The following is a 26575-nucleotide window of genomic DNA, read 5'->3' as shown; positions in this document are numbered from 1 at the left end:
TTAAAGATGGCAGTACAAAAGTTGGTGCCAAACTATCTAGTAGATGCTGAGTTATTTCACTGGCTAAATGCAAACCTTAACGTGCTAGTGGTGCAAGATCACTGAAGTTATAAGGATTCATCCTATGGGCACCACAGATATCTGTATAACACTTCATGGTGATCCATCCACTTTTGACCACAAGTCAGAGGACCACTTATGTCTACTGACTTAGGTGGTCCAGCTGACCTTAGTTATCAAACTAAAACGGGACCAGCAGGGTTTCCAAAACTCGCCGTTTTCGGGGCTAGAAAACGGATTAGTGTGAATGGGAGTTGAAAGCATAGGAAAAGAGATACGTTTGAAAATGAAAACATAGAAGTGTGGCCTTACAGTTGTTGAGATATCTCAGTCTGGAGCAAAGCGGTGGACTGACTGACATTACCATTGCTAGAGCCTTGCTAAAAAGTTCAGGTAAACTGATTCCACATTTAAGGATGTACAAAGTGCCTTATTATAGCTTGCCATAAATTCCATCATGCATACAAACCACGCTGTCACTCCCCAGGTTTGAATGATTTCAATTAACAGAGAATGGGCAGTAGGAGGACAAAAAAATTGAAAAACAATAGGCTGATGATGATTAATAATTGAGCTCAGCTAAAATGACTCTGCAATAAGGCATAATCAGATCCCCCCAAATCACATGAGGAAGAATTACTGTGGTGATTTATTGCCACTGATATTAAATGAGGAATTGACGACAGAGGCTTGGTGAAACAAGTGTGTGTTGGGGATCGTGTAGGCATGTCTCTAGCCCGACAGTGGGTAAGGGCCATTTTCGTTTGTTTGCTGATGCTTGCTTTTGGGGGCGTAGGGTAGTAGACTTGCCTTTGTTCCTGACAGAACAAAACACCAGACAAAAGAAGAAGGAAATGAGAGAAATAATATAGAAGGAATCAGATTTGACCCCACTGGCTGACAAAGCAGCGATCAAGAGACCTCCAAAGGTAAGTACTCGGATCCACTGAGTTACTGAGGCGGCTAAAAATTTTCAGTAACACTGAGAGGAAAATTGTAGGCCTTCACTTTGACAAATGAGCAAGATGTGGACAAGTAAGCCAGTATATCTTATCATGGATATTCACCTATCAATATCTTAACCTTTAAGAGAGGACAATGCTTGAGGTACATTCAGACAACTTCATTGATTGTAATTAACAAGTCTAACTTCAGTGGTATTACAATGCTTCACACATACTCCTACATACCAACACCCACTTAGACAAATGTGTGCAAGGGAAATGTGCACAAATTACATCCTCTATCTCGCTCACACACAAAAACACATATACATAATTAGTCTCCTCAGAAATTTAAAAGGGGTGAGGCTTCTTAATTGTGTTGAAGATCGCAAGTTCAGTGCACCTTTCCTTTGGTGACTTTAAAAAAAAAAAAAAAAACCCTGCATAACAAAGCTTGATGAACAAATGAACGCCCACTTGTTCTCTCTCAAGATGCGAAGCCTCCGGCTGAATCAGACTTAAAAAGGCTTCCACACACCAGCTTTAGTTAACACAGGGAGCTCCAGTGCTTCTTCAATTAAGCCTCAGCATTTTGGATTACACAGAGGATGTGTGGAAAAAAAAAACATTAGTGATATGCAAAAAGTGCACACCAGTCATTGCAATGGCGACTAACTTCACTTTGATGCCTCTGTAGTTGGTCTATAAACACTGGGACAGAACATTGCCCTCAAGCTGGAGGACGGCCTGCTTGGATACTGTACTGATATGAACTTAGCACAGCAGCCATTTTGTCTCCCACAGGCAATCGCTGGACTCTTCAAACAGTATCACTGAGAGATGCTGAGATACAAACTGGCATAATATATTATGTGAAGAAACCGTACTAGCTCTTGGCTTGTAAGAGAACTCTACATATCACTCCCTAAGATGGTTCAACACAGCTTCCAAGTTCTAAGTGATACTCCACTGGGTAATATCAACCACTGATTGACTAGTGGGTTACTGGATAGCTTTTGATGGTTTCGTTGTCAATAATAACAGCATGTCCCATTTCCCTTTCCCTCTGAGATTGCAGCTGAAGACAGTATTCAAGAGAAGTTCCATGTCAGGCCTGAATCACAACCATTGACTCCCAGAGTGCAGCACACACAGTACGTTTTCCCAATACTGCAAGACCTAAAGTTGATGCGGACCGACTTGGTTATGAAATTATGATCACATCGTTCATACAAAAGTTACTGCTGAGATCTGGGGACAAAGTAAAACATGAGCCATGAGACGATTGATTAAGATGTCTTGTCCGAACATATCTGAACGCAGAAGTGTTTATACTTGTTCAGAACAGCCACAAGCAAAGGTAGTACAGAAAAGCTGGATATACAGGAGGTGATGATTTTTCAAATGGGAATAGTGATGCTGACACTCTTTCTGAAGACATTATTTTATACAAATAAAAAGTGACAGAAGTTGTTTGTAGAAAAAAAACTAAAACTAAAGCTTGAAGAGGAAGTTCAGATCACATGCACTTTCTAACACCTCTGCACACCTGGCCAGTCACTGTGTGAACTGGATAGGCTTGCTGGAAAAAAAGGTGGAGGAGGAGAAGGAGGAGGAGGAGGTGGTGTGGGAGAAGAGGTTATAGAAACTGTTTCAACCATTTGACAAGTACTTTGGTTAAAGTATATTTCACCCTGGTTGTATCAAGCCAGAATTTCAACCAGATTATCCAAACCATTTTATTTGGAGGTCAAACCAAAAGTGGGTGAACCCCAATTTGTCTCTTCCGTTAACTTGTGTCTCTCTTGTATGGAGATGAATACATCACCATTTATACAAATGATGGATTTGTATAATAACTTTGCTATTTGCCCTTGCTTCATTCTTCCACTGTTCATGGAAACAGCGACCAGTTTAACACAGTACTTGCTACGGAAAGGTGCTTAAGACATGGCTCTAGTGATGCTGGCTGGTTGGTTGACTGGTCAGTCAGTCCTCCACTTTGATCCAGACTTTAACACTTTAACTACTGGATGCACAACCGTGACATTTTTTGACAGATACTGATGTGCACCACAGCGTGATTTGTAATAACTTTGGTCACCCCCTGACTTTTCCTGTAGTGCCATCGTGTTAAAATTTTAATATGCCAAATACTTGGTTTTATGACCAAATACCTGCAAAATTAATGTCATTCCTGTTAATTTCATAGAGATTAGCTACCAGACTAGTGTGGCTGTAAACATGTAGTCTGTTATCTGCCCAAAAGCTGCAGCAGTGGCATATGTCAGTAAAAAAGGTCATTATGCTGGTGTGGAGTGGTATGTGCCAGTGGAACTAGGGATGCCGCGATCAGGTATCGATACTGATCACCAATGAGTGAGATCAATGATCCCGATCATCTTTGGCAGACATTGCAGATGCTGTACGTTATATCAGTCTCACACACTTTGTGAAAGTTCCACACGGCCGACATGTTGTTTTGTTTTGGTGTCCTGTCGCGAGCCGGCAAAGTGAACAAGGCGGGATGCGGGACTACACTCCACAGCGCACAGTGCTTCTTTCAGCCGGTTGTAAGGTGATCGGTGACTAGAAGCATTAATGCCCATCTACCTATCACATATTTTTAATGAAAATCGGCCGATACTGATCAGTAGCCGATCAACTGGGGCATCCCTAAGTGGAACATAAGTGAAGTAACTGTTTGCAAGTCGTCCCATAACCAGTGGCATATTACTAATAATCAGCATATGCCACTTAAGCAAGAGTGACATACCATCAGTCACTTTGTGATCTCAGCGTCACTTAAGATCACTGCAGTTGACTACTTACAATTAACTTGAGTACAGTTATGATCAGCAGTAGGAATGATAGCACCACAAAAATACGACCGATGTCTATAAATGGGAATTATCCTTTATGCTGGCAGAGCAACAGGCTCAACTCCTCCTGCACTTTTACAATAGGTCTGATCATATGGCTGCAGCTAACATAAACACAGCCAGGTGAAAACAACTACTGCTACGGTTTAAACGTGCCCTTCAGCACTGCAAAAGTTGATGGCGCATTACCCAGACCTCAGCTTGCAAGTGTAACTGGTGGCAGAAATGACAGCTATGTAAAAAGGTTATGATAATGACAAGTAAAGGTTACAGCAATGATATCAAAGTGCAATGCAGCAGCTGGGTCGTTGCAGTGATTATGGGGGTGTGTCTGTCTGACCCAGCCAAGGTGGGTCTCTCTCTCTCTCTCTCTCTCTCTTGCACTCACTCACTCACACACACACACGCGCGCGCACACACACACACGCGCATGCTGGCCCCAGGCCCAGACAGCATCATGCTGTGGGAGGAAAGAGAGAGTCTCCGGTGTGTAGTACAGAGGCAACGGAGAGGGAGAGAGACAGAGACGAAGGAGAAGGAGGGAAGGGGGCAGGAGGAGAGGAGGAGGGGTGGGGGGGTGGGGTGACTGCTAATGAGAGAGACAGATGAGGCCAGCCCAGGGTGGTGCTGAGCCAGAGATTAGCCCACTGCTGACCACACCACAGCGAGGACAGGAGAGGTCATTGGGAAGACAAAGGGAGAAGTAGAGATGAGGCCATGATAGTCAACCGAACTCAGTTCACAGAACATCCAACCTCAACATTTTCTAAAAGGAATGGTTTGCCTATCATTACAAAGGAAAAATATACATGCACAATTCAGATTCTGGTTTGGTACCACTTATTTTCATTTCTGATACCATCCTCATACTATCTGGGACACAGAGGCTAAACAACAACAAAGTCCAGTGGTGAAAGAAACACAAGCAGTGAGACAATCAGACTGTAAACAAGTCAACAGTAAAGACAGATTATCTAAAGCATTTCACTGGAAGTAAATGAACCTGAAATGTCGGTAATAAATGGTCATTGCACAGAAAAACTGCCTGTCAGCAAGGTTAAGTACAACAGGTTTTTACAGGAGATTTTTACATGTGACACTAGGAAAAGAACAGATGTGAATGATGGCTGCATTCCATTTAGTTGGACTTTTGTTGTAGCGATGTGGCCGCGTTTCCAGATGTCAGGAATTAAGTTGGTGAGAAGGATGTTAACAGTAGAAATGATGGTCAGAACTATAAAATAATCTGAATTCAATGAGGATGAAGAATGGTTTGATTAGAGACAATCACTGACTAATTTAGTCAAACAGCTGTAAATCAGTCCACCAAGTCCATCTAAGCTGGTTGACAAAAATGTGGCCTTATTGTTTGTAATTGCTATAATTGCTTAGCTAATTTACAGATGAACACTAACTGAATTATACAAGCCACGTTCAAAATAATATCATATCATATTACATTTTCTCACTTTCTTTTGCTTCCAACAGCTCCTCTCTTTTTTCTGTGAACTTTTAAATTCAAGTTACTTACACTTCTGAAACGATCAGTCAATTAATTGATTGATCGATTGATTGAAAGAAACTTTTATTGGCAACAATTATGATATAGATTAATCATTTAAGTAATTTCTCATGAAAACATACTGAAACACTGTCCGGTTCGAGTTTTTTCAATGTACAATTGATTTAAAATAATTAATCAACAGAATAATTGAGAATGAAAATAATCCTAACATGTAAAGCCCTAGTTGCTTTACATGTATGATGATTCTCACTCAGTTCCTTAAAATGACATGAAAACGACAGGCACAGAGCTGTGCTCCAAGCATTTTCCTCAATATACATTGAGGACATTTCGACATATCCTTCTCAGCAGTGTGTTGCAGTGCTACAGTGCGCCCGACAAAAGCAAGTGAAGTCTTCTTCTACATGAAGATTCATCAGAGTGTGTGTTTCTATGTGTGTAATGGCAGCTTTCCTACAGAGATGGAGTGATGTCCACCTTCATCATATGAGGGGGAGAGAGACATACAAAGAGACAAAGAGAGAGAGAGAGAGAGAGAGAGAGGGAATACAGATGCACACTCTTCTCAAGGCTTTTGTGTATTGTGAGCATATTCACTTTGCATTGTCCAGTGTCAGGGTGTTTGTACTACTTACATGTAATGGGATTACGGAGTTAAATTACAAAATAAATGTAATTGTAATCTATTGCATCTCCTGAGAACAAAAAATGTCATTAAATTACAGTTACTAATGAAAATGTTGTCATAGTGAAATCCAACATTCATTCTGTTGCTTTGCATCTTTAGGCTGTGCAGGAATGTCTTCTGTTGGCGTATCTGAGGACTACACGCAGGTCAGATAGGTGATAGATGTGACATATAATTACACCCATCCAGCATTGTGTTTTCATTAAATATTAACTTGGACAGGTCATTAGAGTGTGAAGCCTCTACAGGGCACCAACAGATTAAATTGAACTGAAATCTAATACAAAAAAAGTAATCAAATGTAATAAGTTACATTACTTTGATGAAGTAATTGAAACAGCTACATGATTTATTACATTTTTAATAGGGTAATTATTAATATGTAACCTACTACATTTCAAAAACCTCCCAACACTGGCATTCTCATTCACTGTGCATGTGCGTGTCTGTACGTATGAACAGGGGGAGTGTGTGGTGGCAGTGGGTGCAGTCACACTCTGGCTCTGCAGCATGACTCATTCTGCCAGCTCATAGTATAGCTCTGCAATACACACACACACACACACACACACACACACACACACACACACACACACACACACACACACACACACACACTCTATCTATCTTTGTGAGGGCAGTTGTTGACATAATGCATTTCCTACCCCGTCACCACAAACTTAACCATCACAAGTAAATGCTTAAGCACAAACTTTACCCTAATCTATACCTAATTCTAACCCCCCCTCCCACACACACACACACACACACACACACACACACACACACACACACACACACACACACACACACACACACACACACACACACACACACACAGGGACAACAAGGACAACATCAAATAGTGAATAGGATGAAACATGTTTTAAGAGTTTGGACACACACATGTATTTCATACCCCTGACAAGTGAAAACAATCACACACAGGAATGGCAACACACATACACACACTTGCACTGACTGTGTACAGTCAGGTATCAGCAGTCACAGATTCTATGTGATTGATCAGACATCTTGACGGGAAATCAAGCTTCAGCAGGGTACACTTTTAATGGCCATGAGCTTACTGACATTTCCACTTCTCTGTGTTTGTTTGAGTGTGTGTGTGTGTGTGTGTGTATTCTGCTTCCTCTCATTTACTAAATTTCAACCTCCCCTCCTAGCTCAGTGAGCTACATCACCTACGACAGCTTTGATCTATGAGTTTTGCTTGATCTTTGAAGTTTGGAAATTTCATAATTTATTTGTAAGTAAGAAATGTGAATGCAAGTAGATGGTTGTTTATGGAGATGGCAGATGGTGTCTGATCCGTTCATCAGTGGGAGTGATTCAGTGATTATTAGGTCAGCAAACTCATCACATGGGGGGGCGCTCTGATCAAGACCAAACTGAGCAGGGTTTGTTGGCCCCACAGTGGCCGATGCAGTGAGTAGACCTGTCCTTCGGCATGAGGCCCTGGGATCAAGTCTCTGTGTTGGCAAACATCTGCCCGGTTGAGGTGTTTTTAAAACAAGACACTGAGAGGTGCTCTGTGGCCCACCCTGACCTTTTGACTCCCAGTGAAAAAGAGGCAAGTGAAAAGAGAATTTCAAGTAGGATTTCCTGGTCTTGAAAAAACAGATTCTGGTGATGCCTCTGTGATGAGGACCGGAAGGCATCACATGCTAATTTGCAATAAGAGGCATAAACAACAGTCTTGGTGTATAAAAATTCATCAGGGAAATTAAAAGGCTTTTTCATAGACTTGTAATGCAGTTTAGAATTAAATATAAAACTACCAATTTTGTATCGTCACACTCACAATTATGTGAGAGAAAACATTTGACCTGTGTATCTACATGACATGATCTTTGCAATATCAAATAATAACATTTCTTTTCTATTCTCTTGTACAACACATTCAATACCTACTAACTAAAAGCACCACATTTTGTCCTTAAAGATCAGAGGTGTCTTTACATTCAGCGTTTCCATCCTCAGAAAACATTTGCAAAGCTGTTTTCCTGAACATGCTGAAACCAGCATCATTTATATCCACGTTTGCTAACTTACAGTCCTTGCCTTTTGCCGGTACATTGCTGTGTTTCTAGGCACATCAGTGCCACCTGTTGATCAGTGCAATATATATTGTGTGTGATACTCGATGGTAAAGTGGCTGACAAGGGCAAACACGCTGCGACGGCCCAAAACACTTCCATTAGGAGAAACGAGCTGCAAATGCCTAAACAATGCAGATACACAGAAAACACATACAAAAATACAAAACAAATATAAGAACTGAGACTGATGTAAATTAAAAGCCATTCTGCAGGAAACCAAAAAAACAAAACATGAACAGCAAACACACTCCAAATACAGAAACAATAAAGACAAAAACACATGAACCTCCAAAACAAATGCGACAGAAAAAATGCTGCATATCCACTGAGTGCTCCCCCTAGAGGCCTGGAGCTCTTCCATTGGGTTGTCTGGATATGCAGCGTTTTTCTCTGTTGCATTTGTTTTGAAGGTTCATGTGTTTTTGTTTTTGCATCGTTTCTGTATTTGCAGTGTGTTTGCTTGTGTTTGCTTTGTTCATGTTTTCGTTTTGGCTTCCTGCAGCACGTTTTTTTCATTTTGCAGCACGTTTTCCTTCTTGTATTTGTTTTGTATGTTAGTATGTATTTCTGAATTTGCAGCTTGTTTCTCCTAATGGAAAGTGTTTTGGGCCGTTGCCGCACGTTTGTCCTTGTCAGCCACTGAGTCTGCTCTCATTCAGAAAGTGAGGTATGGTGTGAATGGTTACTGTTGCACCTTGATCTTGGAGGGTAGCTTGTATCCGTTTTGAAGTTTTCTTTGTGTCATGGCACCTCTCCACACTGATTACTGGTTGTCAGGCTTGACGAGGGGGAGTTGGCTAGTCAATTACCGAAAGAGCATGATGTAATAAATGAGCATCATGATTGTGATGCGAGACTTCCAGGTGGATCCTGGTAATGGTGGGGAAGCATCTCTGTTTGGAAAGCTGCGAAGTGTTCTGTTATTGTAGTTATTGTCTCTGTCATACAACTAAATGAACTATAACTGTGACCTGGAGCAGGTTGATAATGCTGAAATAAATCAAAACGCTGAGTGGCGTGAGGACAATGAGGACGTGCACCATTTTGCCCAAGGCCTCAATGTAAGCCCACTCATTCAACTCAGTCTGACAGCTAAACGGTAGCCATCTCTCCTGGTGCTAATATATGTACGGCACTGCGCTCTGGAAGCCCTAGGACAGCCATATAAGCTTGAGAGCATCTATAAAGAATGATCTTCTCTTAAAGTGAAGCGGTGACCGTAACGCTTAGTTTTTTTCCACCATTCGAACTGTCCTTCTGTTTAATCTGGGATCTCTTTTCCTCTTCTGGCCATTTCCAGGGAGGTTGGGTACAGTCCCATAGACTTTACACCCCTTAACAATATCAGCAACTGTGGTGACAGGCACATCAAGCTGCTTGGAGATGGTCTCGTAGCCTTTACCATGACCATCCTTGGCAATAATTTTCTTATCTCCTCAAACAACTCTTTTCTTTCTCTTGTTCATGTTCAGCATGGTGCACACAATGATACCAAATGGCACAATGAGTATTTTTCTTCATTTTAAAAAGACTGAATCACTGATTATAAGATTGCAGACACCTGTGATGCTAACTGAACACAATAGTCTACTTGATCCACTTACTTATGACTTACTTATACTTCTAAGGGGTACTAATCATTTTGTCCGGGCCATTTTAGAAGATCTTTGTAGAATAAACAAGAATTTAGGTCTTTACTTTTTACTTTTTAATTTCAACAGTTTTCAGGAAAAATGAAGCACTGGGTCAATGAGGTTTAAGGGCTCCAATACTTTTACTTTGGTAATTAAGTAATTGGTTCCAGCTTCTCAAATGTTTAAGTGTTTAGTTTTTTTTAAGCAAGAGTCAGTTTAATGTCTTTTGGTCCGAGGATTGTTGGTTGGACAAAACAACAACAATTAAAGGCGTTATCGTGGGCACTAAGTAAAGTGTGACTGCCATTTCCCCCCCCCCTTTTTTTTCCAAACTAAGTTATTGATTGCTTAACTGAGAAAATAATCAGCAACTTAACCAGACCCCCCCCCCCCAAAAAAAAAAAAAAAAAAAAAAAATTTAATTCCTTCAATCAAGCTTTGCATTTGATCCTTTTCTCAGTAAACAAGTACATCTGGGCTAAACGTGATGTGCATGCAGTGGCAACTTAAAAGTTTTTCTGTTAGACCTGCATGATGTGTAAAATGTCTAGTTTGAGGAAACTAAGTTAATAACAACATGCGCAAAAAGGTTATTCTAAATTCAAAAATAACGCAGATGATAGCTGCTTAATGAGCTAATGAGTCAAGACAGTACCATAAAATGCTATGTTAACAGTTACAGTCTCTACGGATTTGCCGCAGTTTCAGTAATGTCATGACTCAGGAGGGTTAGCTGACTGGCTATCTCGTAGTGAATCTAAAGATTGCATCAACAAGAGGGATAGACTGAAAAAGGACTGCATACTGATATGAGCTCTCGGTTTACTGAAGAGATATTACTTCTGAGTACGAGATGAGAGGCCTGAACAGTGTGTAGATTATACTTCATTCAGTCTGTCCCTGCCAGGTAGCCAACATTAGCTAGCTATGTGGTTAAATTTGTCCATTAATAAAAACAAAGAAAGAACAAAGAAATATTGAGTTGTAAACCAGCCAACAAGAAGTGCAACCCAAAATTACAATCATTCAAAAATACAACACAGAAATTTGTATTGAAAAATCACTGTCTTTGGTTTTGTGTTTCTTATTGTTGTTTTGCAAGTCGTAGGTCTTCCTTTGCGATTCTCAATTCTGTCGTAAAGGGACGTAGATAAATGTTCTAGGGGTGGGAAGTTAAGATCATTTGGGTTATTTGACGTAGGGTTGTGTGAGGTACTTATAGTCAGTGTATTACCTGCAGTAGATTCAGATCAGCGTGTTTTTGCAGAAGGCCCTGTCCTCAGCAGGACATTGCTCAGCTTCTGTGCTGGGGCTCCTGCTGCTTCGCTAAACTGTGCGCCGATCCAGATCTACTGCAGGTAATACACTGACTAAGTATAAGTACCTCGCACAACCCCATGTCAAATAATCGCTATCACTTCAAGGAAATTAAGTTAAGACATCAGCAATACTAAGCTATTTTTTGTGAGCGGGCGTTCGCCTTTGTTCCTGTATTCTGTACATGAATATAAATCCAAAGGGAGGAAAAGCTCTGGTTTCTGATGCAGAAAAATGCTGTTTTTTTTCTTGTGGATATAGGACTGGGGGGACCACAAAACTCCTTGTTTTCTGTCCATTTGTATAGTTAGTTTAGATTTAGTTTTATTTTTCATGTGAAATAAACCTCAGTGGAGGAAACTGTTTTTGTTGCTACTGGATAATGTAACTGCCTTGTTGTTTTTCCCTTTGTACTAGGTCCTTAGTAATTAGGAGGCAGATCATCTCATCTTGGGTGGCAGCAGTCCTTGCATTTCATCATCTAACTCTAACTTATCAATATGCACAAAAATGCACACTAATAACTAATAATCATTTCCCTATCATTTTTGTGTGTCAATAAACAGATTGGTAGAAAAAGATGTGTTTTTAATGAATGTACAGAATGACAGCATCATTTGTGTCTTAGCACAACAGTACAGGAGATAGGCAAGACAGGTTTATATTAGGACTAGCGAGACAACTTCAAATCAATGTTATGATTATTTCAAACAATTTATTTTCAAATGATGAAATGTAAAACAGGTGCAAAACAACTATTTTTTGGTCAGTATGCTGGAGTAAGAAAGAAGAATTTGATCTGCATCTCCTGCTGTAAAAACACATGGACGTAGAGCTAGACCAATTAATCCGCCCAACTAATATATCAGCTGATATAAGCTTGCAGATGTATCGAATAAGTTTATGTCTACCGGTAAGTAGCCAAAACATAATAATAAAAAATAAAAAAATACAGTAGATGAATGACAAATAATATATCGTTGTCAGAGAGCAAAGACAAGTTTATTTCTCAGCTTTAAAAAGGTGCCGATAAAATGGGCCGACCAAGTGTTTCCGAACCACATACAAGCAAAAAATTTCCGTTTCCACCTGTAGCTGGAGGAGAAACAGCAGGTTGCTGCTGTTGCATTTTGTATAATTAGGTTTCTTATTAAGTGATTCCCAACTAAATGCCTTGATAACTTACTAGAAATAACTAAGTTGTAATCGAAAGATAAACTAAATTGAATTTAGTTCTGAAATTAGGCTCCTTTTTTATTTTGTGATTCCTCTGCCGATGTTCATATTAATTTACTTCAAATAATCAGGAAATCTAATCACGAGGTGCCTAGAAGTTCCCACACACAGCCGAAAGTGTGCCTGTGTGTGTGCTTAGGGCCGGGTGAAGCCCTCCTCTGCCTCCATATCTCTCACTCACACAACGTTGCTTTCTCTTTCTTTTTTTGCCTGTCATTCCGTGACATCTCTCCTGTAGGCCTATGTTACCTTTCTGGCTCACCGTCTTTCTCCTTTCTCTTGCCTTTTGCTCCAGGGAGCCACCCACACCAATTGGCAGACAGTGTGTGATCCTCTTACACAAGCACATGCAGACACATGTACGTGCACGCGCACACACGCGCACGCACAAACGCACACACACACACACGCGCACACACACGCGCACACACACACACACACACACACACACACACACACACACACACACACACCATATAGTGCAGTTGAAGGCAAGCTGAAAGTACCATCTTGTGTGTGTATATACACCAAGTCCAGAAGGCCCTTGAAATATGCACAGCAATCCCATGCATAATACATGGGCACAGCAGGAGAAAAGAACTTGTGAGCCGAGTGGATCGCCACCTCTCCACTCCACCCCTCCTCTCCTCTTTCCCCTCTCTCCATCACACTGTCTGCTGCTGCTGTGTATATGTTTTAAATAACAACTGTCTCTCAGGGTCATTTGTGGGTCAGAAATTATGATGGAGGGAACACATGAGGGCTGCAGAGATAAATAGCAGCAGGAGAGGGAATGAGATGAGACTGTACGGTCACAAAGACAGAAGCTCGGTATGAGAAGAAATAAAATATGGGGAGAAATGAGACAAATGATTCACTGTTTTCAGTCAGGCCTAACCACGCAGCAGTTTCAGTGCAATCACTGACTGTCAAAAGGTCAGACAAGCTGCAGACACCACAGGAAGCTAGTGCTGTAGTAATCTACCAGCGGTTTTGTCATTTACCTCAAGAAAATGATGTACTGTTCTTAGAAAGCACCTGCTGCACATGCACAAGCACGAGAGCGATGCTTTTTAGCTGTTAGAGTTGTTGAGTAGCATGACACAAGATTTAAAAATGCCCCAAGTGTAACCTCTTTTATAAATATAGGTTCAAAATCTGACAATTTAGGTTTGTAGCTGCCTGGGGCTTGCACCTGAAATGGAACTCTTCCAATTTGAATCTGAGCTGTGGGTTGCTTCAAATATTATTTCATTTTGTAATATGCTTGGATTGCCTGCTTTTTCTTATGTATAAATATTTTTTACCTTTTAAAAATAGGCAAAATTATTACTCATGACTCCCATTACCTAGAATTATGAGAAATGGTATATTTTTCATTGCCTCCGCTCAGGTACACTGTAGACTGGCTGCACATACAGATCAACATGAAGTTAGTGTTTTGGGGCAGGCTTTGTTTTAGTCCACTGAACACAGTATGAATGTGTGTAATGTTTGCATGTATGGTGGGGAATGTGAACACTGTCAAAGTTGTGGTGTAAAAACCTTGAAGCCGTATGGCAGATTTGTATTTTTATTGTATCTTCTTTGTGTGTGAATTAAATAAAATTGCTTGTGGTATGAAATATCATATTATTATATGATTTAACTTAAACATGCTAGGAAGTTGGAGACAAAACAATCTCCTCTCAAGGGCCACCTGGATCTTCCAACCATATTACATGGTCTTCATTGGGAGATAAAGATAGCTCAGTTGGAGACTATCCTCCTGTAAAAAACGAGCCCACAGGTCGTCTGTGCAGCAGGTTATTATGTCCCATCGTTACGTTTTGTTGCTAGGTAACATCTAGTGGTTGTAGTAATTATGACAGGAGCAAAGGGGAAAGTGCGGTGACGTAGTAAAAAGAGAGACAAAGTCCAGGTTGTTGTGGATGGATGAATATGAGACAGGATTCCCATGTGAAACCAGCTGTTTATGTTGTTTCTATTACCCATGAGCGTTCGACAAAGTTAACCACATTGATATTATTGTAACCATGACAGCAAAAAGACTGTGTAATGTTGAGGAAGCACTGCTTTTAACCTGAATCACGATCTAAACATAACCAAGTAGTTTTTGTGCCTAAACCTAACCATGCCATGACTGTTATTACAGTAACCATGGCAACGGTACGTACATGACCTATATGGTTGTTCAGGTTGGAGGACTTGGGGTTCAGTTGTCATTGAACCGTAGATGTTGAGAATCACAGAAATGTTTTCAAATGTCAACTAAGCAAAATTTGTCTCCTGATGAAGACAGTGTAACAAAGTCCCAAGCTCAAGCAAGTAAGTGAACTTTGAGGTGTGAGTTATTTGTCAACAGCCATTTCCAAGGTCAAGAATAAACTGCGAAGCTAGCAGGTTGTTTCAACTGCATGCAAATCTTATATACAAATACACATAAAAAAACAAATGCGTAAAAATGAGCAACAAAGCTTAAATGATGACTATACTACAACATCAGGTTTTGATGTCACAATGAATAAAAAAAGTAGGGTGAATGACTTACGACGAGCTGTTTGAGGCCTGTGAAGGACTGCTCCACGGAGTTGGCAGTGAGAACTTGACGCTTCATGGCTGCCTGCTCTCCCAGGAAACGAAGCATTAGGTCTTTCACAGCATCCCCCTGCATGAAAACACATTTGAATTCAACAGGACACAACAGAATTTCACATCAAGAGCCTTCAGAGTTGTAATGCTGTATTTACATTCAGAACCTGTGTACTAACAGCAAGATTTCAAAATATCAGAAGAACATGACTTGTTATTGGTAGTTCCTCTGCATTAAATAAAATGGATTGGGGACAGAAAAAAACTTTAATCTGGACATCCCCAAGTTTGGACAGAATCACAGATAATAAACACAATAACCAGCCCTAAGAGGAATGGCACAAAAAACACACGACATAAAACGCTATCTTTAATTCAGCTTTGGAGTGGCTCTAATTTGTTTGTTGAAGACTGGTTGTTAGTGGGCAAAAACCAAGATGACGGAAAAATACGTGACTTTTATTCATTTATTCAAGCAGGCATTCAAACACATTCTGAGGGGATAATGAACACAATCTGAGCTGGAAGGTGGACGCACAACATAAAATTCAGCTTGAATAAATAAGTAAATTGTTGCTTCATCAGGGTAGTTATTACAGAAAAATGTGGCTGTTGAAAGAGCTCAGAGGATGTTTAGGAGAAAAAAAACATGATATGGAGGAGCGTGGAAAGCCACGTGTATGTGTGTTCACTGTCTCCACACAATGTGTTGTGCAAGAGATGCTGCCTGAAACCACTGTCTTTGTGTGACAGACAAAAGAACACAGATCGTTCAAATGTGTAAAATAAATCAAGATCATCAGGTAGAGCATAGGCTAATAAAGGCAAGGCTAATAAATTTCTTGCCATAACAGACTGAATGCTGTCAACATATTATAAGGGTTCAAGCAGTTTTGCATAGAGAATGTGTCCAAACTGAGATGCTAGAGCTGAGTGTTTTGACCAGACCTACTAATACTAGGTGAGACAATTCATCTATTAGTTGATTAGGCGATCTTCAGAAAATTAATCAGCCAAAATTTTAATAACTGATATAGTTGTTTAATCAAGCAAAAATTGCAAATATTCTTAGGTTTGAGCTTCTTAAACGTAACAATTTGCTGCTTATATACACAGTGTAATATATGTATGTATATAAATTCATTTGTTGCTGCCCTAAATAAAAAAATAACATAGTAATGATAACAATTTCTGTTTCAGATCACATTTTGTCAGAGACTGTAAACATTTATAATCAACAATACATTGAATAACTGTCTTAGTAAATATATGCATTCACATTTAGTAAAAGGACTACTACAGTGATTTAGGGTGGTTTTAAAGAGCTCTCTGTAGGTCACAGAGGAAATGATACAACTGTTTTCACAGGCTGAGTTGTAATACCCATGATGAGTAAAGTAAACTTCAAGTGTAAAATTAGTGTAGTGCCCATTTACAAAAAGGCAAACTGACATACTATAAAATGAGAACTTTCTCTCAGGGCTTTCTTAAGACACATGTATAATGAGCAGTGCTTGTCTTACCTGCAGGTTGTCGAACTTGAGACCAGGCATAGTAAGTCTGTTGGTCTCTGTGTAGGCTGGGCTGTATTGCTGGGTGGCCACAGAGATCAACACCTTCCTGGTCTCCTCAGATGGCAGCCAGGCATCATGGCGCCTGTCCACCTCACTCAGGCTCAACGCTGTCGCAAACGGATCGTCGTTGCCAGAGAATACAGCTTGGAGCTGGTTGAAGGGCTGCGGCTGAGTGGCAGGGGCTGTAGTGGGAGCTTGAGTAGGAGCTGGGACTATTTGGGGTGGAGGAGGTTGGGTGTTAGTGGTTGTTGTGTCGGTAGGGCCAGGGCAAAACACTGTGCTATGGGTGAGAGTACTAGAGTCCAAAGGCCCCCCGGAGGTGGAGATGGATGAAGAAGTGGAAGAGAGCTGGCAGTCAGGGGTGGGGGCTATGGGCGCAGGGCTGCCTGGAGTGATCTCTGCATTGGGGTTTGAAACGGAGATGAAGGAGGAGGGGACAGTAAAGGAATCAAAGAAGTCAGAAGCTGGATTGGCCTGTCCATTGTCAGTGAAGAACTTACTGAGGCTGGGGCTGGGCTGGCACACAAGGGGGGCTGTCAGCTTGCTGGGGGTCACTGCCTCATCGCTTACCCCACCGCTCCCCATGCTAAAGCTGGGGGACTTGATGAGAGTAGGCTGGAAGCCGTCAGGAACCAAAGACTTTGGCTGGCTTCCATGGCTGAATATGGTGCACACTGGTACAGGCTCGACTTTCAGACTAGTCCCTCTGACTGCCTGTGGTGCTGGTTCCTCACTTTCAAGACCAGATGGACTCTGTGTGTCACCTGGGGGTGAAGCATCGGTTGTGACTTGCTCTTGTGTGTCTGTCTGCTTCTTTGTGTCCTCTTCTACTTCCTCTTCAGAACCATCTTTCACCTGTTCCTCCACTGAAACTTTAATTTCAGTTGTATTTAGTGCAGTGTCACTTTGTTCCTCTTTGTCTCCTGAGGTCTCTCCTGCATCCTCCTCCTCCTCCTCCACTCCATCCAGAAAAGAGTCAATGGGAGCCACATCATTCTCCTCACTGTTATTGGGTGAGTCAGAAATCATGACGCTCTCCATCATCTGGTCGTTGAGCTTGTCCATCAGGCTTTCTGATGGTGTGGCATTGCTGTCCTCCTGTGGGGTGGCAAACTCCCCGCCTAAGTCAATGCTGTCTTCCTGGGGTAGGATGTTGTCTCTGGAAGGGGTCTGACCGGAGGTTGGCTCCAGGGGAGCTGGAGTGTCCTTGTTTACATCCTCCACTGTGATGTCCAAGGTGACTGGCCGCTGAGCAGGAGCCTCCCCACTATCCATCTTACTCCTCTGCACAATGAAAACACAGATATAGACGTTACCACCTATATTCTTGCAAATCACTATACAGCATCTGTCTTTGTCACTTCCTGTCTGTGTAAACAAACGCTAATTTTTACAAGCTCTTACCGTCAGCACCGAGCTACGGCTACCGTGAACGAGTCAGTTTGCTTAAAATCCTATCACGAAAGAGCCGTTAATCAGGATCTCGGGGATTGTTGTCTGTTTGATGCAAGCTATCTTGCTAATGCTACATTAGCCGATGGGCTGCTACAGTAAGCTAAATTAGCTGAGCAGCTGGTTGTAAATGTCAAATACACACTTCACTAATAGCTGGCCAAGCTTTAAAAATCAACGAACATGACTACCGTGCTGTTCATACCACTACGCAATGACAGACAAATAAAGAACTTAAACACAAACACGACTATGTTTCTTACCTTACTCCAGACTGACAGCTAGGGATTCCAGCATAGGGTTCCACAGGAAAGCTACATGTACGGTGCTCCACGGCGGACAAATTTCACACCACCGCGGCTTTTGGTATTCTTGGCGTCTTCTACGTACTTTTACTAGCCTATATAACGTTGCAGGACTGTCGTTACGTATAATAGTCACACGTTTTTTTTTTCCCCAGTTTTTAAATCGCGGAAGTACGGCTACTGTGTTGTGTTTTGTACAGTCCGCACACAGTAGCACAATTACTTATGATAGTTTCAACATAATTCACGTCGTTTTAAAAAGGGACAAGAAAACGTAAACCCTGTTAACAAACTGAAAATGGAGGATGACGCTCCTGTTATTTATGGTCTCGAATTTCAGGTACGTATTGATGCTACACTTTCAAACCATTCAATACTATTTCCCTGGCTGACAGCTAACGTTAGCTCTATTCTAGTCTGTTCTTTTGTGTTCATTAAAACGTGTTTATGTGAATGGACAGTAATGTTCCTTTGTATCTATTTTGCAGGCACGGGCACTTACTGCCCAGACAGCTGAAACTGATGCCATTCGTTTCCTCGTGGGCACACAGTCTCTGAAATTTGACAACCAGGTAAGACAAACAGTTCATGACAGGTAACACATTTAAAGCTGGGTGTAAGGGAAGTTTTCTAACAGGAGACAGGAGACAGCCCTTTATTCCGGCTCATTTATTTCATAGCGGTGGTTTGTAGTTTGTTTGCCTGTTTATCGTTTTGTTTTTTGATAATAATGATAATTTTTTGATAATAGTGTTGTGCAAATATCCTGCTGTCTACTGAATGAGATACATGATGCTACATCTGCTGGGCTCAGTAATTATAGCAATGGACAAGATCACACCAGACGTTGGAATTTTAAAATGCTAATATAGGTAAACTGAAAAAGCAAACATAAGTAAAACAAAAATATTCTATGTACTTTGAATGAATTAAAATTATTATCAATTTGAAGCTGGGTTAAAAATGCATTTTTAGTTACTGATCAAAAGATACAAATGAAGTTTAAATGGTGGTCCATATTTCTTGCTAATGTAGCTATAGAGTGGAGTTTTCTCTTATGATCAGAGAGTACATAATAAACCCACCACTCTCCCATAGTGTAAGGTTACGTATTATGAACAAGCATATATCAATGTAGTCATCAAGACCATGTGTGTACAAAAGAGATTTAGATTTTGAAAATATACATTAGTTTGACCAAAACAAAATAAAAAAAAACTAAACAAAAGTCCATTTAAAAGCCTTTCCCTGAGCTTTCAGTCGCATTTTATAGTTTGCTTTCAGTTTTGCAGTTTTCTGAGCCTCTCTTCTGATTGGCTGACGGTTTTCTGAGTGATCCAATAAAAATATAGCAGTTTTCAGGTAAACACTCAGAGAAACCAAATCCTGAAAGGTTGGATGGTGGGTCCAGGTGGGCGTGGCTGAGGGCTTGTGACTGCTTTGTTGTGACATCACAAAGTTGCAAGTGTCCTGACGGCTTGTTTTAAGGCTCAGTTTATGAATACAGGCTGTGTGCATTCTCTGTGGACTGAGCACTTTGATACTTTCACAGTAATGATATAGAACCTAGTCCTGCTTTATAATAAAATAACACATGGACATCTACCTTTTTATACTATATGAACCTTTAAGGCTGGCTGCATGGATTCAGGCCACAGATCCCTTTATCAGGACAATTTCAAATAAAGAATTGTCCCACTGTTGCCAACCCAGGGAATGTGGCAGTTGCATCTCAAGGCCATTTTAAAATCTTTTATAAAAAGGATCTAATATTCAATATTCATCTTGAAAGTGTCACATAGGCCATATTGTTCTCATCAGTCCCAATCAAGAAGAGCAGATTGTTAATATTACCAACCATCTGTGGAGGTTCTGACTTAACTTTGCAGTGTTTGGTCATGCATTGTAATATTCAGACTGAATCTAATATTGTTGCCGAACTTCAACCTCTTCATGTCAATGGTTTGCTGTCAGTCCTAAAACCAGTGTGTTGAGACACACCCCTTCTTTTTCAATGAATCCCTCATGAATGTAGATTTTAAGACAAAGGGCTGAAGAAGTCTCAGTTGATTTGTATTGACCAATAACTGTCAAATATCAGACAATTAAATACATTTAGGAAACCTGAAATTGCATTAAAATCACAAAAATAATCAGAAAACTAAAGAATTTAACTGACAAATATAAAATTTACAAATGGAGAATTTTTGTTACCTTGAATTACTTGAAAACTTTTCTCACTATTTTTTTTACCCATTCATACGTTTAATTTCTAGTCCTGAAGAAAGATGAGCCGAGGTTGCCATTACGTGCAAATTCATTTGGTTGTGCTTAGTTCTTTTATTTTGATTTAGTTTACTTTTAAATTTGAAAAAAACTAGTTTATTCTATTTTTGTTTGGTTTTTAGATTTAAGACAGCCTCAGGGTTTTGGTGTTTGGTATTCTGGAGTGTATATGTATGGTGTGTATGTGAGCACTGGATACCAGGCATGGGGATAGAGCTGCAACTAAAGAGTATTTTCATTATCAATTAATATGACAAATATTCTTTCTGTTAATCAATGTAGTAAGAAATTGGATGTGAAACAATGTGTCACCAAAAGTGTTGATAATCAGTTAATCATTAAGTATTTACTGTTTCCAGCCTGAGAGGATTTTCTGCATTTCTCTGATTAGTTTCACTGTTAATTGAATATTTCACTTGGACAAAAGGAGTAAGATGAAAGGACTGAAAAGACGTCACCTTAACATTTAGGAATTTTTTTCAACTTTTTTTTTTAAATACATTTTATCGACCAAATGCTTAATCAAAAAAAAAAAACAACCAAATAATTATTGATGGAAATAATTGTTGCAGTCGTAAATTATTTAATTGTTCAATATACAAAATATGCATACTATATAGTGCTAGCATCCACATATTGCTTCAAAAACCCAAAGATATTTGTTACACAATATTATATCTTGAAAAAAAAATTCTGATGATTGACCGGTTCACTAAATGATCATTTCGGTCATAAATGTTTGATCAACCAGTCATTTCAGCACACATCAGTAACTGCACTTAAGCCAGTGGCATCCTTTTTAATAGACAGATCTGTTGCATGAGCATACATGTTGTATGTACATCTGTGGTTTCTCTACAAAGGTGTGTCTGAGTGTTAGTGAGGGTTCTGTGTAAATGTATGTGTGTGTGTGTGTGTGAAGGAGAAAGAGTGAGAGTGTGTGCATGCATGCATGCATGCAGAGGTCATTACAGAGACAGATGACAGAAACAGTTGGCTCTAAACGGGGGGAGAAATAATTAGCTCTCTGAGAGCAAGAGGAAGAGAAGGATGAGAGAAAGAGAGAGAGAAAAGATTTGTGCCTTGATAAAAACGAACCTATTTTCTGGCAGACTTCAGTGTGAAAACGGACTGGCCCTGAACACAGACGTTGTCCAATCCAAGACTTGTGTAGCCGGTCTAATACAGAGCGAGTGTTGGGAATGGCAACAATGCGTTCCAGTCGATCTGTGTGATTTCTTATTACACACTAACATACTCCTCCCAACACTTTGAGCTGTAACACAAAAAAAACAAAGAGGTGAATTATTCATAGTCATGTTAATCTAATCCTTGTACAATTATTAGATTTATGTCGTAATGAAATGCTTATTGTTCATTTATTTAATGGACTGTTAGCTTTGAGGCCGCTATAGACTGTGTGATTTTGGGCTGTCTCAGACAAAAGTTGACAGGAGTGAGAGGAATGTAGTTAAATCCAGATCCTACTCTTTAAGTAGGGATTCACCAATCCAATATTTTGTCTCCTCGAAGTGATTCTGATACTGATACCTATTTTTAATGTGGTTCAGTCACTTCTGTCCCTGACCTAGGAGTGTAACGATTCTGAACTCAAGGATGATACCGGTCAATCATGGATGCTTGTGACAAAACAAATAAATTAGATAAAAAATACAACAAAAAATAATGAATAATGAGACTGTGGTTCAAAGATTCAGAGGTCTGAACTGAACCGTGGATTTTGGAGACTTGTTACACCTTTACCCCAGATTATCAGACATTAAACCTGATGTTGCTCCAATACAGTTTCTCCTCATTGATCTGTCTGTTCTCTGCCGGTGACGAGGTCTATGATAAGTCTGGGAAAGTCAGAGAAAAATCAGCTCTTGGATTGTTTCACTCACTGTATTTTCTATGGTTGCCACGGTAACACGGCATGCTGTGGCAGCAAGTTGAAAAAGCTGAACTGTCATGAACTCCTAATGCACCACCAAATAGCGCTGGACGTTCACTAGAGTAGCTGCCCTCCCTCGCCTCGCTGCTGCCGCCGTGTTTACAATAAAAAGAATTGAGGCGTTGGCGACAACCACTTTCTGTCTGAAAGCACCTTAACAGCTTCCAGTAAAGTTTTCTGATAATTTTTGTTGGTAAAGTGTCTGGAGGTGTCAAATGATCTTCTTAAACGTCGTTATATTTTGTGTAAAACTGAGTAGTGCAACACCATGATTGGTCTTGAGGAGAGACTGTCCCAAATTTTGCACCGTTATCCCCATTTGTACGATTAATCACACCAAAGCCAAAAACACAGATCAAGGACGCAGTCGGACTCTTCGCATTGGTATAAAAACGCCTTTAGATCTGATTCAGGTCACAAGTTACATTCTTAGAAAACAAGCAGGATTCAAACCCATGTTGTTCTAAAAAAAATATATATCTTTATTATCTTGTGCTTTGTTTTCTGATATCAGTGTCAAAGAGCATCCAAAGCTGTAAAAGGGATCATTATTCATCTTCTAGGCCTTGTTCTTTAAGATGACCGTGCATTAGAATCTTGGGTTCAGTCAGTGCAGTCTGTTTTATTCATGAAGCTCATGAAGTTTGAACTTGCAATATGAAAAATGTTTTTTCAATTGGCATTTCGGTCCTGATACCTTCTGCTGTATCCATAAGCCTGCTGGCCTCTCCACCTCCCATTAAGCATAATGCAGGTTGGAAATGCCTCTCTTAACTCGCTGAGAACCTCTCAAATCCCTCAGAGACCAATAGCTGGAGTGACAGATCGGAGGGAGCGTCAGCGTGGCATTTAAGGCTGCTAACGAGATAAAGCGCCCGAGCTTGGCACCTCTCACCCATTTTCTACTCCTCCGCCCTGCTCACTGTCATCTGTGCGGCTCAAGAGCTTTAGAGGAGAGGCCCCCTGAAATGGGGGGCCACGAGCCAGCTTCGCTTTATCCCTCCCTTACCCCCTCTTCCCACAGTCTCCCTCCTCTCCTCCTTCCTGCCTCAATTCCTCCCAGCATCGGCACATAATTAACAGCACTGGGCTGTGTGCCCAAGTGGCTGAAGGCTATGAGTCACTCCCCAGGCCTGAAAGAATGACGGATAAATCACCTGGGGGAGGAGGGCGAGAACTTCTCTCTCCCCTCACACCTGAGTTCATTTGGGGGGACCCTATTACTAGGCCTTCCAATTACCCTGTCCCACCAGCCTGAATTTATTTGTACCGCTCCCCCACCACCATAAAATTATAACTTTGCGTAATAATTTTTTGCTCGATGCAGTCCAACCCAAGGTTAATAGCCGCCTAGCTGACTTTGAAAAGGCTGAAGGATGCTGCCGCTCCGATGCTCTTCTCTTCCTCCTCCTCACACTCCCTCCATTCATCCTCTTGTTCAGCCTGTAAAAGTAGTGCAGGCAAGGGGAGTGGAAGTGCCTAGCAGGAGTTATTGTCCAGTGCGACCCCATTAACGATCCCCCAAGGTGCTGTAAGTGTCTCTCTTATGGGAGAAACTGCCATATATTGTCTGATCAAACCTTGAGACCCTTACTGTTTTACGGCATTGTGGGCCCTGAACTGCATTCAATCGAGGGCCCTCATAGAATAGATTTCCATCTAATGAAAAGAGCTCAGTAAGGAGGAGTTTCTATTAACTTGTTATGGATAAAAGTTTAGACTGTTTGTTCAACTTCAGTGCTGTAAAGTCCGCACAGCTGTTGATTGTGTTTTCAGGTGCAACCCAGGCCTCTGTATTACACCAGGAACAGGAGCTACGTGCTGGCAAAAGTAGTTAGACTTGAGGATTATATGGTGATTTATGTGTAACTGTTAACAAGTTATTGGCATTGATCCTTTGCATCCTTAAAACAATACATTTCTGTAATCTCAAACCATCGAAACCAGCGGTGATTAAGCTCAGGTATACAGTATGTTTCAATACTTTTGGTGCTGATACCTTCTATAAAAATATTAATATATCCACCCAGAGTGTAAGAGTCAATAATCAGAGACAAATTATGTGCAAATAGTTAAAAACATATTATTGCACTGCAATAGATGATTACATTTTATTCCGCCTTAAATGTTCCTGTATCTTATCATATTTTAACAAGAATACTGGTTACACCAATTGACACAAACCAGTTACACCACCTGATGTGCATGTTGTGTGTGCAGTCAAAGGCCATTGTTTGTTGAAGAAACTGACACAAATATGAAGCATTACAGTCAACAAGGTCAACTGAACTTGGTGCTTTATGTTATTTAGAAACTAGAATCAGTTCCTCCTGGTTGTTTCTTCCATCAACCAGTTGCAGAAAATATGGTCAAAATCTCTCCTTCCTGAGTTAAAGCGTTGAATAATGGCCAGAAGTGCTTTTGCAGAACATTATGATGTCACAGTGAAGTTGACCTTTGACCATTTGGATATAAAATGTCATCACTTCATTTTATCCTTATAGACATTTGAGTTAAATCATGTCATAATTAGTGAATGCATTCGTGAGTTATAACCAAAAACGTGTTTTGTGAGGTCACAGTGAGACAGAAGTGATTAAGTTCCCTCTGGGTGTTCCAAATATATTGCATTCACAAGTATGTGAGATCACCATGACCTTGAACTTTGACCTTTGACCACCAAATCGAATCAGTTGATCTTTGAGTCAAGTGAATGTTTCTGCCAAATCTAACTCATGGTAGAGTGGGTCATCCACTTACTGGAAAGTTGGTAGTTGAACTCCCAGATCTTCCTGTCTGCATGTTAAAGTCTCCTAGGGCAAGATATTGAACCTGTGTGTGAGTGTGTGTGAGTGTGTGTGAGTGTGTTCGTGTGTGTTCGTGTGGCCTGTATGTGTAGAAGAAAGCGCTGTATGAATATGTGTGTGAATGTGTGAATGTGGCTAGTAGTATAAAGTGCTTTGACTGGTCACTAAGACTAGAAACGTTTTGTAATTCTATTTTATTGTACTGAATAACTTGTATTTTACAGATGTAAATTTTAATCTTTTGAGTTACATTTCTCCCATACTGAATTCTTGAAGTTTTAGGTGTTTCAAAGCTGCCATTCATTTTCAACAGTAGGCGTCCCCGTTCACCCACTTCATTCTGCTGGAGTATGAAATTACATTCAAACACTGTTCAGCCACAACATTAAAAAAACTGACAGATGAAGTGAATAACATTATCTTGTTATAATGGCACCTGTCAAGGGGTGGGACATATTAGGCAGGTAGTAGACACCGTATTGGATTAGTGGGACATGGGCACATCATAGACCAGGGCCCGTATTCACAAAGCATTTTATCTTACCACTAAGGGCCTGATTTACTAAAGCTTTGCGTGCGTAAAAACGTGCGCAAACGCGACAGCACGCGCAAACACATGTTGATGCTGATCTACCAACCAGGCGCACCGAGGATTGTGTCTGTCAGTCGGGCAAAATAACACGCGCTATCCATTTTGCGCTTCTGCCTTCATGAATATGCAATATAGGCGTGCCTGCCAGAACGCGCAAAATATTGGGAGGAGTAGATGCAAATAGAATCATTTTGCGCACGCAATGTGATTTACCAAACCTCAAACTAATTGCGCTGATTATTTTTGCAAATATATTTAGCACGTTTGAAAGTCAAGTCTTAGGGCCTGATTTACTAAGATCCCAAATAAAGAGCGCTAAATTGCATGCGCACACGGATAGATTGCGCGCGCTGCCTGTTTGGGCTTTGCGAGTGATTTACTTAGATTAACAGCGCAATTGACTACAGGCGCAAAAGTGATCGGGCCGGCCCTATTTAAATGAGGATTTTGCGCGAGTTAAGGGTGTTCACCGTGGCGAATGCAAACGAGCAGATTCAATTGGACCGGAATTGGAGGTGCTGGTACAAGAGGCAAACAAGCACATTTCTGAGTTATAGCAAAGGAATTTAACCGTTATTAGGAGGAACGCAATATGGGAGGCAATCTG

At 40.7% G+C, this 26575-nt stretch overlaps 2 protein-coding genes across 2 annotated transcripts in view; one reads left to right on the top strand and one right to left on the bottom strand.

The window, feature by feature from the left end:
* The window catches only part of trappc12 (trafficking protein particle complex 12), a 39984-nt gene extending 21646 nt beyond the window's left edge, over nt 1-18338 (bottom strand). Inside the window, exons 1-3 of the mRNA XM_022750608.1 lie at nt 18288-18338; nt 16522-17856; nt 14958-15074 (exon numbers count right to left, since the gene is read on the bottom strand). Of these exons, the coding sequence (XP_022606329.1) occupies nt 14958-15074; nt 16522-17847 (1443 nt within the window). The 5' untranslated portion in view covers nt 17848-17856; nt 18288-18338. The remainder of the gene's footprint in view (nt 1-14957; nt 15075-16521; nt 17857-18287) is intronic.
* A 169-nt stretch (nt 18339-18507) lies between these two features.
* Nucleotides 18508-26575, top strand: part of eipr1 (EARP complex and GARP complex interacting protein 1) — a 68949-nt gene continuing 60881 nt past the window's right edge. Inside the window, exons 1-2 of the mRNA XM_022750720.1 lie at nt 18508-18669; nt 18818-18901. Coding sequence (XP_022606441.1) covers nt 18628-18669; nt 18818-18901 — 126 coding nt within the window. The 5' untranslated portion in view covers nt 18508-18627. The remainder of the gene's footprint in view (nt 18670-18817; nt 18902-26575) is intronic.

This window comes from Seriola dumerili, unplaced genomic scaffold (genome assembly GCF_002260705.1).
Source record: "Seriola dumerili isolate Sdu_G_001 unplaced genomic scaffold, Sdu_1.0 BDQW01000149.1, whole genome shotgun sequence".
Lineage (NCBI taxonomy): Eukaryota > Metazoa > Chordata > Actinopteri > Carangiformes > Carangidae > Seriola > Seriola dumerili.
Note: the sequence above shows the minus strand (reverse complement) of the source record. Positions and strands in the feature narration are given on the sequence as shown.